This window comes from Equus caballus, chromosome 16 (assembly GCF_041296265.1).
Source record: "Equus caballus isolate H_3958 breed thoroughbred chromosome 16, TB-T2T, whole genome shotgun sequence".
Taxonomy (NCBI): domain Eukaryota; kingdom Metazoa; phylum Chordata; class Mammalia; order Perissodactyla; family Equidae; genus Equus; species Equus caballus.
Window position 1 is genome coordinate 93,659,971 of NC_091699.1, and position 14,442 is coordinate 93,674,412.

At 42.1% G+C, this 14,442-nt stretch overlaps 1 protein-coding gene across 1 annotated transcript in view; it reads right to left on the reverse strand.

The window, feature by feature from the left end:
• Positions 1–9,880: 9,880 nt before the first annotated feature.
• The window catches only part of WWTR1 (WW domain containing transcription regulator 1), a 120,535-nt gene continuing 115,973 nt past the window's right edge, over positions 9,881–14,442 (reverse strand). The window contains exon 7 of the mRNA XM_023621089.2: positions 9,881–13,288. Within this exon, the coding sequence (XP_023476857.1) occupies positions 13,104–13,288 (185 nt within the window). The 3' untranslated portion in view covers positions 9,881–13,103. The remainder of the gene's footprint in view (positions 13,289–14,442) is intronic.

Below are 14,442 nucleotides of genomic sequence, written 5' to 3' on the forward strand. Positions count from 1 at the left end.
CTGGACCATAGTAAATGCTCAGTGGATGGGAGATTATCAGTGGTATGTGACTAAATTATTCTGCTCAAGAGAAAGAAAAAGCTTCTCTCAAACATTTTAGAATCGAGCATTTGTAATAAAAAATCACCCCAGCATTTGTCGTTACTACCCAGAGACCTTGGTGAGGGATATATATGGGTAATTTCACTTAATCCTCAAAACAGGAGACCAAGTGCTCACACTTGCCCGTTTCTTAACTGCTGCTTTGTCTTGACAAAACTCAAGTGGGGCTTCTCTCGTCCCCACAGGCCCCTGAACTCTGCCTGCCTTGGGCCTGGGCAGGCTCTAAGGCCTCCCTTTATCAGCGTATCCTGGGAATGGCTGACCACAGCGAGACACGCTTCCCGCCAGACCCCGGCCATCACGCTCCCTGCTTGCCCAACTCCCATGGCTGCTGAGATCTCCTTACCCCTCCCCATAAAAGAAAAGCCTTTTCTGTTTGGTTCTGAGCTACCTGCAGATTCCTGAGATTGGAGACTCTCCTGTTCGCGATGGTCTTTTCGAATAAAGTTTCTCCTTATCGAAGTCCAGGTTTGTTTTTATTTGACACAACTCTATGATTTAGAAACGATGCTCAGAACATTTCACATAAGAGTAAACTGAGGCTTAGAAAAAATAAATAACTTTCCCAGGGCCCCATAAGGGGCCCCATAAACAGCCAATGGGAAGTCCAGGATCCAAACTCATCTGAGGGTGAGAGGTCACACTCAGCCGCTGTGCTACACACACCTCACGCCTGCTTTCACCAGCATCGGGGAAGACCTGCTTCACTACGCTCAAAGTTCATCTACAGACCCGAAAGCACTAAAATTCTATGTCGTGTCAATTTATACTGTTTATTAGTCCATGCCAACCTGAAAACTATCAATTAAAATATTATAATGAAAATTAGTATTATTATTGTGTGTGTGCAAGGAAGATTGGCCCTGAGCGAACATCTGTGCCATCTTCCTCTATTTTATGTATTACGCTTTGACGAGCGATGAGGTCTGTGCCCAGGATCCAAACCTGCGAACCTAGGGCTGCTGAAGTGGAGCACATGAACTTAACAGCTATGCCACTGGGCCCACCCCAAAGTTAGTATTTTTATATCATCTTGCAAAGCGCCAACATAAAGACGACCACACAGTCTCCCCAGGTGCTCACACCTATGCTTATTATTTCTACATAATGATTTGATATTAAATAAATCATTGTGTGGAGGAAGCCAGAATGCAGACGCAGATTTCTATAATCCTCAGGGTTAAAAAAAGAAGAAAAGAAAAGGCAGTTTCCTAAGCTCCTGCCTCTCCTGCGGGAGCCACGGGCTTCCCTGTCACCTGTGCCTGCCCCCGTGGAGAGCTGACACTCGCGGAGCACGCACTCTGATGTGGCCATCAGTCTCCACATGCGTCAAACCCCTGTAACAGTCACAACCCTCAAGGGTGCTTGTGCTATTATTATGACCCTTACTGGAGAAGTGAGGGAACTGAGGCAGGAAGAGGTTGAGCAAGAAGCCCAAGGTCACAGAGAGAGCTGGTGGCAGAGCTGGCATGAAACCCAGGACACCTGTCCAGAGCCTGGACTTCCCTCCTCTCCCCCCCGCCCCGCCAGGCTCCTGCCATGTCACCCCGCGTGTCAACACAAAGACTGTCCCACTGCAGCTCTGCTGCCTTCCAGGCAAAGGTTCAGCTCATTCTCAAGAAAGCTCCACGGGCTGAGTTCAGTGAAAATGAGCAGCAGGCACTGCAAACATTGGGCCAAAGAGGGAAAACCACTGGGAGTTGCTGGCGATGGTGTGCGGCTACGAATGCCGGATCTAGGCTACTTTCAAGCACGTGTCTTCACTTTCCTGGCTTCTTCGGGAATGTTTGGGGCTCACTGTTTCAGTGTGCAGCACTTCCTGGAGCAGAGAAAGACGCAGAACTGGAGGCTGACTTAGTAACTGTGTGGTGCTGGAAAAGCTTCTCATTCTCCAGGCCTCAGGTTCCTCACCTGTAAATGACAGTGATGAGTCAGGCTGGTGCTCAGTTCTCCCTGGTGCTATCATGCTCTAACTGGGACTGGCAGAGGTAGCCTGGGTTATTAAAATCTGCGTCCACAGAGCTTAGCTCCTTTGGAGAGCTTTTAAAAATCCGCGTGTTGGGCCCCACCTCCAGATACTGATTTAATTAAAGGAGACGGGGCTCAGGCACCAGTGCTTCTTGTTTTTAACTCAGGTGATTCTGCTAAGGAGGCAGCTCTGAGAACCATGGCTCTGGAGAGTTCTCAAACTTGTGTATTCATCAAAAATACCTGGAGGGCTTTTTCCCACCCCAAACTTTCTTATTCAGTAGGCTTGGGTGTGGGGCATTTCTGGTAAGTTCCCAGGAAATGCTGATGCTGCTGGCTCAGAATCCACACTTGGAGAACGCCACAGGTTTTCACCCCCTTTGAAATGGTATATATGGTCAGATGAGTATTTTTTCCTGCCCCAGAGAGAAAGTTCATAGATTTCATTAGATTCTCAGAGACCCATGACCCTAGAAAGTTTAAAAGCCAGATTGAGAGTCTAAATGAATTTAAAGTTTTTTGTAGGCAGAGTTTCATAGTAGACGTTTGCGCAACTTGTTCAGTCTTGAAACAGTCCCAGGGGTGTGTGTGTGCGTTTCTGGGCATTGCCAGGCTCTACGATGCCAACATACTGGCCAGTCCACACTCAGTTTCCCATCCGGAAGTTGCACTGGGGGCATCAGGCTGGGGAAGGGGGTAAATATGACAACTTTCTTGAATACACCAAATGCGAATTTTGTGGGGAGGTAGAGAGACAGAGAATTCCAGGGACACTATTGAAGCAGAAAGAAAACCTCTACAAACGCTCATGCTCCCACATGCCCATTGGTGTGGGGCCATAAGCTTAAGAAAATGGATGTGGTGCGTCACAATCACCCCGACGATCGGTCAGTAACATTTCCTCTGCTTCAATTAGCCTTGTCCTCTCATCCAGAATGTGGCATGGGTCGTTCACATAGGAACTTTCGCATAGATGTTTTTTTATCCTTTTAAAATTTCTATCTTTGTGAATGTTTTATAAAATACACACTAGAATAGTCACCTATGTATATATTTTATAAATAAACAAGCAAACATACACGCATTGGGGCTTCATGATAAAAAGTTAGCGACCACTCACCAGGTGAGGTGGTCCTCAAACCTGAGAATGCGCCAGAATCACCTGGTAGCTTGCTGAACAACGCAGATGCCCAGCCCTGCCATCTTCAGATTCAGGAAGTCAGAGAAATTCACATTTTGCACTAACATCTTAGGATATTCGGAGGCAAGTCAACTATTGACTCCACTAGGAACCTTGCTCTGAGAATGTCTTTTTCCTTTTTTTATCTGTACTTAAAAATAACTTTATTCTCACTCAAAAGCAGCAGATCTCGCTGGCAAAGGATTTATAGGTGAGTGCAAAGAAGGACACAAAAATATCGGTATTCTGCATGTCTGCTTGCCTGCGCCGGTGCCCCAGCCCTTCCCCAGCCTCGTCTGCTGGACACCACACCGGCACAAAGCCGTCTGCTGCCCACTGACGGTGACTTGGGCCCAGCCTGTCGCTCGGCAGAAAATTCCTCTAGGTTTGGCCATCTTTCTAACAAAACCAATTTTTCTCTATCTCCCCATCGAGGAACATCTTCCAAAAGCCTCATTAATTCAAGACAGGGAAGTGCAAGAAAAGTCAACCAAAGTCGGTGCCATCCGAAGGAAGGTCACAGCGTGAAAGACAACATTCTCACAATCATGGTCGTTCATCCAGCAGACGTTTTGAAAATATTTTTGAACAGTGTACCAGGCAGGCATCGTTCAGGGTGCTAGATACAGAACCAGCAGAAGTCCCAGCTGGCGGAGTGCGGCAGGCTGACAAAGAAGGAGCTCACTGTTGGATGGTGGTACCCAGGTAGAGAAAAGACGGCCCAGGAGGAACAGAGGGGACGATCCCCAAAAGAAGGAAAGGAACATTTATCCACCACTTGTGAAAAACTGGGTCTTCTACACAGCTCACTTCTCCGAATCCTCAGCACTCTCTTGTTGTGCCCTCTTTCTTACCATAATAGCCAATTTTACACGTGAAGAAACTGAAGTTCCCAAACTTTAAGAGATTGGCTGTGGCTGGGGTGTTAATTAATAGGTGGACAGTGCTGAACTTCTTGACTGGTTGTAGGAACGAAGCCCGGGGCAGATTTGTAAAGGAGACTGCCCACATGCCCTTTGTAACGCTCACACACCCTCCTCCTGCAGGACTTGCCATGCTGCGTGGAATGTTCCAGACCTCACCTTTCCCCAGTAATGTTGACCCTTCTTCTCATTCTCTGGAGCACTCCTCACACTCTATGCCAATTCCATGCATGGATTCTCTCTCTAGAGTGCAAGGGGTTTGTGAATGTTAATCTCTGCTAATCCTGTAAATTGATTTTCTCCATTTTATAGTCCAATTAGTCACATCGTCATTACCCAGGCAAGATATTTGAGTGGGGCCTTTTTCTGGAAACAGTCCCTAATCCTAACGGTGGAAATGTCAGGCACTGTGGTTGGGCAGTATGAACATGCCTGCTGAAATTACGTCATTTAGGGATTAGAGTCATAGTTAAAATACCAGTTTCTTACTCTCCAGTCTAACTATCAGACTCTCAAAAATGATCTAAGAAAAAGGGTGTGTGTTTGTGTACAGACACAAATCTGTCTATCTGAATGTAGAAAATCAGTTCAAAAACTAAGGAAGATTATAGAGTAGGAGAATTTTAGTGCCATGAGAAATAGAGAGAAACAAGAAATGAGAACCAGAAAGGTCAAGTGGATTTCCAGAGACTACAGTCATAGCTGTCGTTTCTGATAGAGCTATTGCTAGCGCCTGACTTCCAAGACTGAGGTTGTGGGGGCTTTTATTTGTTTGTTTTTTGTCTATCCATCTTCAACTCTCCTTCTTTGAGGATGTTAAGAAAACAGATTGAAAAAAGATTCAATATTATAAAGATGTTAATTCTTGCCCAAATGACTCTAAAAGTTTAATGCTATTCCAATAAAAACACACACACACACTCAGGAACTAACGACCCCTGGCTCCTGGAACATGCAGGTTGCTAAAATATATTGTTTCCCTTCCATTTCTCCCGTGCCTCTGTTTATCAGTTCCATATCCTCAGAATGCTCTGCCTGCCCCTCTCATCGCCAAGCCCCCGGCTTGCAGATGGCCGGCTGTGTTTCCAGTAGTTAGGAGAGTTAGGTAGGTCTGAAGCCCCTGGTCCTAAGACAAAGAATGTAAGACTCTTAGGATCTCCTTTGATATCTCCCAGCATTCCCAGAGTCACTAATATCAAACAGCCAGCAATTATATATTGAACCTATTCACTCATTCATTCATCATGCCCACTGAGGACATATAAAACTCCAGGGTAAATTCTATCTATGACTCCTGCAACTTAATATTTCTAAACACAACCTATCCCCACTAACCACAGTGCAAGGCTTCATCAACTCACACTTTTAAGTTGCGAGGGATCTGTTTCAAGGACAGCCCATAGGGAAAAGTTGCAGAGTCTACGGTCAACGCCAGGGATTCAGCAAGTCTATGCACCATCTAGAATTGAGTGTAAAATGTGTGTGTGAGCGTCTCACTGTGAACAATATCTACAGCCTTGGTCAGTTTCTCAGAGCCTCAGAGACCGCGAAAAAGTAAAATGCATTGGTTAACTGTTTGGAATCTTGAAATTTGGGGACATTCCAGCAAAAGTTCTCAGAAATTCTGCTTTGAGGACCTGAATGGACCAGACCTTGAGGCACCCCAGGAACAAATTCATTTTGTTTTAGGGCCAGAATTCACAGACCATTCTCACTCCAGTGACCAGAAACTCATCCAAGAAATCTTCCTAACACGATATAATGGGTCTGATCTTGATTCTATGTTCATTTTAATACGTTACACATATTTAACTATTCTGGGCAGCAAGGCAGATGTCACAGCTTCTCCAGATGTTAATCTAACACCTCAAATACCTTCATATGACTCTCTGTGGAAGTCTAGTAAATTGTATAGCCACGAGCTTTGATGTCCACACAATATTCAATCATAATTTTAAAAAACCAGTGCTCCAGGGAAAAACCTAAAATACAGTGGTTACAATTTTTTAATGGCAAATACCCATATACGTATTTTCAATAGATTGCAATCCTAAAAAAGAAAGAAAGAAAGAAACTTGAAAACACTATAAATGTACAAGTCCCAGCTTGGAACTGGTTTGGCTGCAATGTCTGTTACAGATTGACTTATCAACTAGATGGATACGGTTGGCTGCAATATTTGCCACCCCACTGACTGGTGACAGGTTTGTTTAATCAACTCAATTGTCTAGGAAGTTCCTTCTCCCCTGTTTTGCAAACCCTCTTCTCTGTGTGTCCCTTCTGAGACTACTCACTTCTGTGGGGAATACAGTGTGCCAAAAAATTAATTCACTCAACAAGCATTGACTGGGAATCTGCTATGTTCTGGGCATTGCCCTAGGGACCCGGGTATAGTAGTGAACAACACAGACCAAGTTGCCAGCTTAGTGGAGGTTACAAAATGCACCACCCCCAGTGCATTAAATTTTCCCATTTCCCCAAGTCTTAGTCAGCACTTGGTGTTATCAACCTTTTTAATTTTGCAGTTTGATAGAAGTGAAATGGTATGTCATTGCTATCTAATTTCCATTTTTCTGATTAGTAATGAAGTTGTAAAATTATTTGGCATCCAGTTTTGAAACAGCACATAAAACATTGACCAGTTTAAACTAGTTCTGCATCCTTAGAAAAAGGTTGTTGATTAATCAAACCTTGCTCAATAACGGAGACAGCACTGTGCCAGGTGGGAACCCATAGCCCCAGGATGACCCTGGAACCAAGCATCTTCCTTCAATAAGGAAAATCTGGCTTCCAGGAGCCTAAGTAGCTTGGTTACCATATATGGACTGACTTGAAACTAGCCAATCAGCTTACACGGGCCCAGCTGTAGCTTAGTAGCCCCTAACTCCTTATATTTTGCCCCAAACCTTGAACTGGGGAGGCAGATTTGAGAGCCTTGCCTCCTGTCTCCTTGTCCATCAACCTCACAATAAAGCCTTTTCTTTTCCCAAAAGTCTGTGCCATAGTATTAGCTGCTACGCTCGTCAGGCAGTGAGCCCTTTTGCTCGGTAACAGTTTCCTCTCGTACATTTTCAGTCCATGTTCTTGGCCCATATTTCTATTGGGCTGTTTGTTTTTCTTGCTGAGTTGCAAGTTTGTTGTATATTCTGGATACTATGTTAGGTCTGGTTCCCAGAAGCAGATCCTGATACAAGGACTCACATACAAGTGACTTATTATTAAGAAAGGATTTATCAAGAAAGCAGATATTTATAGGGGAAACTGGTAACAGAGTGGGGGGGGTCAAGACAGGAAAGGGGAGGAAACAAAGCAGAGCGTGCTCTAAGTCCTGCAGAAGGTAGTGTCTGCCTGATCCCAGGGGGCTCTGGAATGTAAGTCACCAACCCACCTGTCATTGGCTAAAGGTCATGTTGTAGGATGTGAATTCCTATGCATTTCTAGCTCTGGGGGGCGGGGGAGGGGGCAAGTGACTCCAGCAATCTTTTTACAAAGAGCCACAGATGTCAGCCATTGGAAGCAAAAACATACCAGCAGGTGTGCACAAAAACAGTCAAAAGGAATGGAAGGTGATCTGGGTGGAGAACGGACACCACCCACCTTAGTGAAGAGATCATTCAATTTCACTATTAATTTGAGAAATACAGACTATAACAATAAGATATTTTCTACCTATCACATTAGCAAAGATATAAGAGTTAGTCAAAAGTTCTAACCACAGAAAAAAATTTTTTGGTGCTATGTGAGGTGATGCGTGTGTTCACTAACCTCCTTGTGGTAATCATGTTGCAATATATAGACAAAATCACTGCATTGTACACCTGAAAGCTACACAATGTATCAATTATATCTCAGTAAAGCTGGGGAAAAAACCAAAACAGAAAAAATAATTTGTATTCTATATTATTGATAGAAATAGAAAATAGATTTTTCATTCCACTTGAACTTTATATATTTCACATATCTTCTCGAATATTTTATGGAATGTATAAGTGGGAAAACAGCAAAAAATGTTAATGCATACACAAACAAAATTTGATTTTTTTTTGAAACTGCGTATTTGTAGTAAAATTTCTCAATCTTCAAAAAAAAGAGGTAGGCTCTGTCCAGCTCTAGGTTGGCAATGGGGAAACAGGCCTTTGCATACATTGTTCTTGGAAGTATAAATTGGTACAGTCCTTTTTCTCCAAAAATATTTGACAGAATCTATCAAAATTTAAGATCACCTACCTTTTTTTTTTAAAGATTGGCACCTGAGCTAACATCTGTTGTCAACCTTTTTTTTTTTCTTCCCTTCTTTTTCTCCCCAAAGCCCCCCAGGACATAGCTGTATATTCTAGTTGTAGGTCCTTCTGGTTGTGCTGTGTGGGACGCTGCCTCAGTGTGGCCTGATGAGCGGTGCCATGTCTACGCCCAGGATCCAAACCAGCGAAACCCTGGGCCACTGAAGCGGAGCGAATGAACTTAACCACTCAGACACGGGGCCGGCCCCAGTCACCTACCTTTCGATGCAGCGATTTCTTTCCCAGGAAATTTATTCTCTAGCCATATTGACACAGGAGCAGACTGTGTCTGTGACACTATTTGTAAAGGCAAAAAAACCCCCCAAGCAACCAACTGGCTACCAACAGGAGACATCCACACAAGAGAATATTTTTTTGTCATTAAAAATTAAATGAAGTATCCAATTCCATGCAGGGGCACGGGAAGATGACCATGAGATACTGGATAAATTTGCTTACTGTGTGACCTTATACAAGTTACTTAACCTCTCTCAACCTCAATTTCTTCATCTCTAAAGTGAGGACAATATTATTGAAGTAACAGGGTTGCCGTGCAGATGAAATGATGATACATATCAAGTGTTTTGCATAGTGCCTGGCACAGCAAAAACGCTCTATTAGTAATATTGTCATTGTTAAGAGAAAAAAAATGAAAGCTTCAAAACAGCACGTATAAGTGCTTTGCTTTTGTTAAATCCAACTTATACCATAGGAAAAAAAATCATACTTTTTAAAAGTCTGAGATTTGGAGGATAGAGAACTTCTCCTTTTTACTTAGTACATGTTGGTATGTATAACATTGTCAAGAATGACCACATTACTTTAAAAGTGACGATGAAACGTGGTTTTCAAAAAGATGTGTGAGACTCAGACTGTGGAGTGTTGCTAAGTTGTTTCCACCAGCATTTCCTCTTTCTGCTGTTTAGCTGAAAGTTTCTGCTTAAAAACTCACTTCTGCTCAGTGCTCTCACCTAGTGTCTCTGTGGAGTGGACAGAGGTATCGTGACAGTGAAGACCAAGGACTCAACAGAGAAAATATTCTGCCACCAGCTCACACTCAGAAGGAACAAGGAGCAGTTTGCAGTTTTGACAACCAGAAGCCAGGCCATATTGTTAACGACAGAGGACAGACTGAATCCTATAGCTCTGATGCCCCAGTCAAATCTGCAAGGGCCCTGGAAGGACAGTGTGATATATATATATATACACCCCTAAAAAAAAGTCTCAGCGGGTTACTTCAAATAAAGTGCAAACCAGAACACTGTGGATATTTAGAATATGGAAGACGAGAGATTTGAGCCAAAAAAATGTTTGCCTACACAATATTCTTCCTTTCATTGTCTGCCAGGAGAGTTACGTAAGCCTCGCCTCAGTCCCACCCAGAGCCCTCGGCATGAATCATGAAAAGACAAAGCTCCACGTGGAAATTCAGTTGTATTTATTTTTATTATACAGAATCAGAGAAGTAAAACCAGTACCAAACTCCAGGCAAAATGGTTTGATCTGATCGACTTGGCTGCGTACTTTCCATACACACAGCTAAGTTAAAAATAAACACATGTAGGTCATATTACAAAATGGAGAAGAAAGTTTTTACAAGTTAAAGTCTGAGCACATAAACGATGTAGTGTGTTAGGGAACCGGTCTCTGTCAATCGCCCATTTTCCCAATTAAATTAATCTACAATTTCCTTTTTTTAACAGCTTATTTTTTTCATGAAAGTTGTACTTTCAGAAGTTCCTTTCTATTACGTCATGAAAACACAGCATGTAACGAGCGACACTTCTACAGAGAGCTCTCCCACCAGGCACGGGTCACCAGCGCCCCAGCACACTCAGTTTTTCACTCTGCTTTATGTGCTTCTCGTATATGGTAGAATCAGTGAAAGCAATGGCCTTTCACAACCTAAAGATCATGGTGAAACACTAACAATTACTTAGATTTAATAGAATTGCAAATAGGTTTTGACAATGTATTTACTTCAAGAAAATGCATTTTATCAGGAAAAAAATAGCTTGAAAGAAAGAGCTCTGAAATTATTTTTCAATTTCAATTTTTCATATGCCTTTGCTGCAGCAAAATTATTGGATGAAATGTTGAAATTGATTCATTTAGGACTAAAAAGATGAGCTATCCTGGCAGTTGTTTTCTAATAAGAAACATAGTATAAATAGCACCTTATCATGACTTCTGGAGGGGTTTTAACACCTACAATAATAGGAAGTATCCTCTAAAGAGTTGTTCTTACTTTAAATTTCTAGCTTTAGTGTTCTTTAACAAAGACCATATTTTATGGCCTTAGAAACAAACAAAAATTATATCTGGTTTTATCTATTAGTAAACACATAGTCAGGGTCCATATTTAATTCTGAAAAAATATCTGTTATATTCATTAATAAATGTTCAAACTAATTTCACTAAAAATTCTAGTATTTTCTAATGCCACAAGCTTACTAGGAAATTACTTCTAAAAATCGATAATACAAATCACCGATGCTTTAACTACTTAAAAAAAAGAGGGGTATCTGTTTCTTTTATGTTTAATAACCTGAAAATGAGTCTATAAAAATATTTTTAAAAAATACAGTAACACTGCTCAGTTTTGTTAGGTCCCTTGTTGTTTCTTTCTTTCTTTTTCCTTAGAAAGAATGTACAACTCTTTTTGCAATTATTGCGAACAAAAGAGAAAAAGAAATAGTGCTCCCTTCAATTTAGTAGCAACATAAACACCTACCCCCATCTCTCTCAGAGCACTTAGAGAGAGAAGGAATCAGAGGAACAGAAACCACGGGTCCTTCAGGAAAAAGAAATCGCTTCATTGTGCTGGAAGCAATGGCAGGTTCATGCTGTTGTCCGCCCGCCTGCTCAGCACCAGCACGGACAGAGCAGCATGTGCCCCGTCTCCCCCTCCCACCCCCTAATGTGCACCAAAGCTGCTTTTCTTCTACAACAGCCTTTCGCTATAAAGGTTGTAGGAGAAAATGGTTGCTTTGTTCTTTGGGGGCACCTCTCATCCTCCTGCTTGTCTTGCTTTTGGGGTTCTCTAACTTGTCTATTTCCATCTCACAACTCGTATCCTTTCCACTAGAGTCCATAACTTCGCTACTTCGCCTCTGACCTTTTCACGTGCCTCCTTTCCAACAAGATAAAATGTATTCTGCCCGTTTATATTCGGGTAGACCAAAAATGATCTTATTTAAGAGTCCGCCCCCCCTCGAAAAATAAGCCCCCTTGGGAATTGAAAGTTTCCTCTCAGAGACCTGAATTATTAATGTCTTTCAAAAAAAGATATTAAATTCATAGATTATAAATAATGTCAGTTTAAAATATTAAACAGTTGAGGACTTCATTGGCAATGCAGGCAGAGTGCGTGCCAGGGGAACCTGACCTCTCTCAGTCCTTAAAAGCTAAGAAAAAACGTTTTTGGTTACATAAGAGGTATTGAGTACATATTTCATGCCTTTTTATACCAACCATAGCAAACAGGGTTAGGATGATACACTTAGGAATCACTTTTACTGAATTCAGAAACATGTCTCCACCATACACCCTCAGAGGGCATTTTTTTACGTCAGTCAGAGATCTGCTTCATCCTTCACACAGTTTCATAGATAAGATTATTTTAAACACTTAAAATCTTGAAAGCGAAACGGACAAGGCTTCAGAATTTAAAAAGCAACAGCTTACTGTGCGTGCCATCAGGGTGAAAGCTATGTTGTCCTGATGTCTTCAGAACAGTTTCAAAAGACAGAAATACAGTTGCCACTGATGTATCAAAAACATTTGGCTGCCCTTTGCCATCAGCTACAAAATTATCGTGCTTTATAAAAGAAACATCAAATTCTAAGCTGCAATTTTTAAAAAATCCAACTTGCAATTTTAAAAAGTTTTGTTTAATAAATGCTCATAATTAATACCAAACTGGTCTCTTTCATAAGATCTGTAGTGTAGGAACTGTGTCTAAGGCTGCTGCCCCTCTCCTGCTGAAGGACTAGTTGTCTAGATGCTATGCAGTAAAACGATGAAGCGGAAACTACGATAGGACCGTGTGCCTTTCTAAACATAAAGTAACAAGAACCATCAGAACCAGCATGGATTCAAAATGACGTTGTATTCCATACAGCAGAATGTTACTATCCATACAATGATTTTTAAAGCTCAAGTTAAATATTTTTTAAAGCATTTGGTACTACTGTCATCAATACAGTTTTTGAAACTGTAAATCAGGTCTAATTTTGTGTACATTTCCTGGACCGAGCCACCTGTCAGAAGCCACTGCCTGTGGTCAGCTTTTTATAGTTTATAATCAATCGATGTAGAAATTTCAACACTCACAAAGCTTAGTCATGGGGCAGCAGAGAGAAAAAGGGAGAAGCAATTCTGCATAATCAGTTCTGCAGAAACAAATCTGCATAACCCATCACAGGAATGCAGGATTGCAGAAAATGAAAATAGAACATTTATTTGTGTTTAACTTAAGTTACTGTCAATCAAATCCAGGCAATGATTAAACTGGCCACATGGAAAGGAGGGAGCACGAGTCATGGAGGCAGAAAGTGGTGCATCTGCAACGGGCTCTGCTCGATCGCCTTTTCCAAGAGGCCCAGGAAATGTCAGGTCACGGCTGCATCCAAGTTACAATGGTACTGATTACAGCCAGGTTAGGAAGGGCTCGCTTTTGTTCAGAGCAGATTCTACATCATTGAAGAGGGGGATCAGATCTTCAGATTCCAAAGTTCCCAGGTCAACGTTTGTTCCCGGAAGACAGTCAAGAAAATCAGGGAAGCGGGTCTGCTGAGGGTTGATGTTCATGGGCGTCTGTCCTGCGTTTTCTCCTACAACAGAATGAAAGGAAACCATTTCAGTTCCTTTTTCGAAGCTCTTCAAAGAGGGACAGTTCAAGTGTTAACACAACTCTCATCTTCATTTCCACTTCGCCAGCATTTAAAAAGAAGATTAATATTTCATTTCTGTGCAAAATTTCAGCTACCACATGACTGAGACTGAGTTGGTGATGCTCACCCATAAAGAATGCAGAGATGCTGGGTGAATCTTTAATTGTCTGGGTAGATGTGGTCCAGAATGGACAGGTCCAGGAAGACAGGAAAGGAGCATGTGAAGGCACTGTGGATCTGACCTACAATCTGTGCCTTCCCGTGAAGCGGCAGGAACAGCTGTTTTGGGAAAGAGTGCAGAGGCCCTGCCTGTGATAAACACCTTATCACACAGCTATAATCTAAGGATTTAACTGTGAGCTTAGATTTACCCATATCTGCCCTCTTTATGTTCAAAGGGAGTAGTGAGGAATTCCTTTTAACCATGTTATTAAACAGCTGCCTCCACTGATGGTTCTAGGGATCATCTTCAAAATATTTTGTCAAGTGGCTTCTGCAGGTCATCCCCCTCCCTTCGCACCCCCCCACCCCCCCTACCGCAACAATCGACATTCTAACAATACGTATGAGCCGCAAGGCATGTGAGCACATTAAGGGTCTGAGAAGTCTTGTAGTGAAGGAATCTGTTTTATTTTGTTTAAACCACTATTACCTAAACCTATTTAATCATCTAATCCTATTTTGGCAGAATTTATACCTAAGAGAACTAGAGTCTGCAGAACATAATTGAGAACATGTTGTTCTGGAGGGAAGTCGTGTCTGGGATATGACATGAAGAATACACATTCTCTGTGAGTAACAGTACAGGAGACCATGTACTGACCTTTGTGCCAGGAGATGGAGTTTTTCAGCCGTGTGACCTTAGACACACTTAACTCGTCTGACCCTCAGTTTACCCATCTGAAATTGGGATTAGAGTACCTTCTTCACAAATTGGAGTAAACTGCCATATAACGTCTGCCACACATCCATGGCTCTGGACATCATTGAAACATACAAACTTACACAAATACAAAAATAAAATAAATGTTTGTTGATTGTGCTGAGAGAAAGAAAAGCCTAGGAACTCAATCACTGCAAATTACACGGGATCA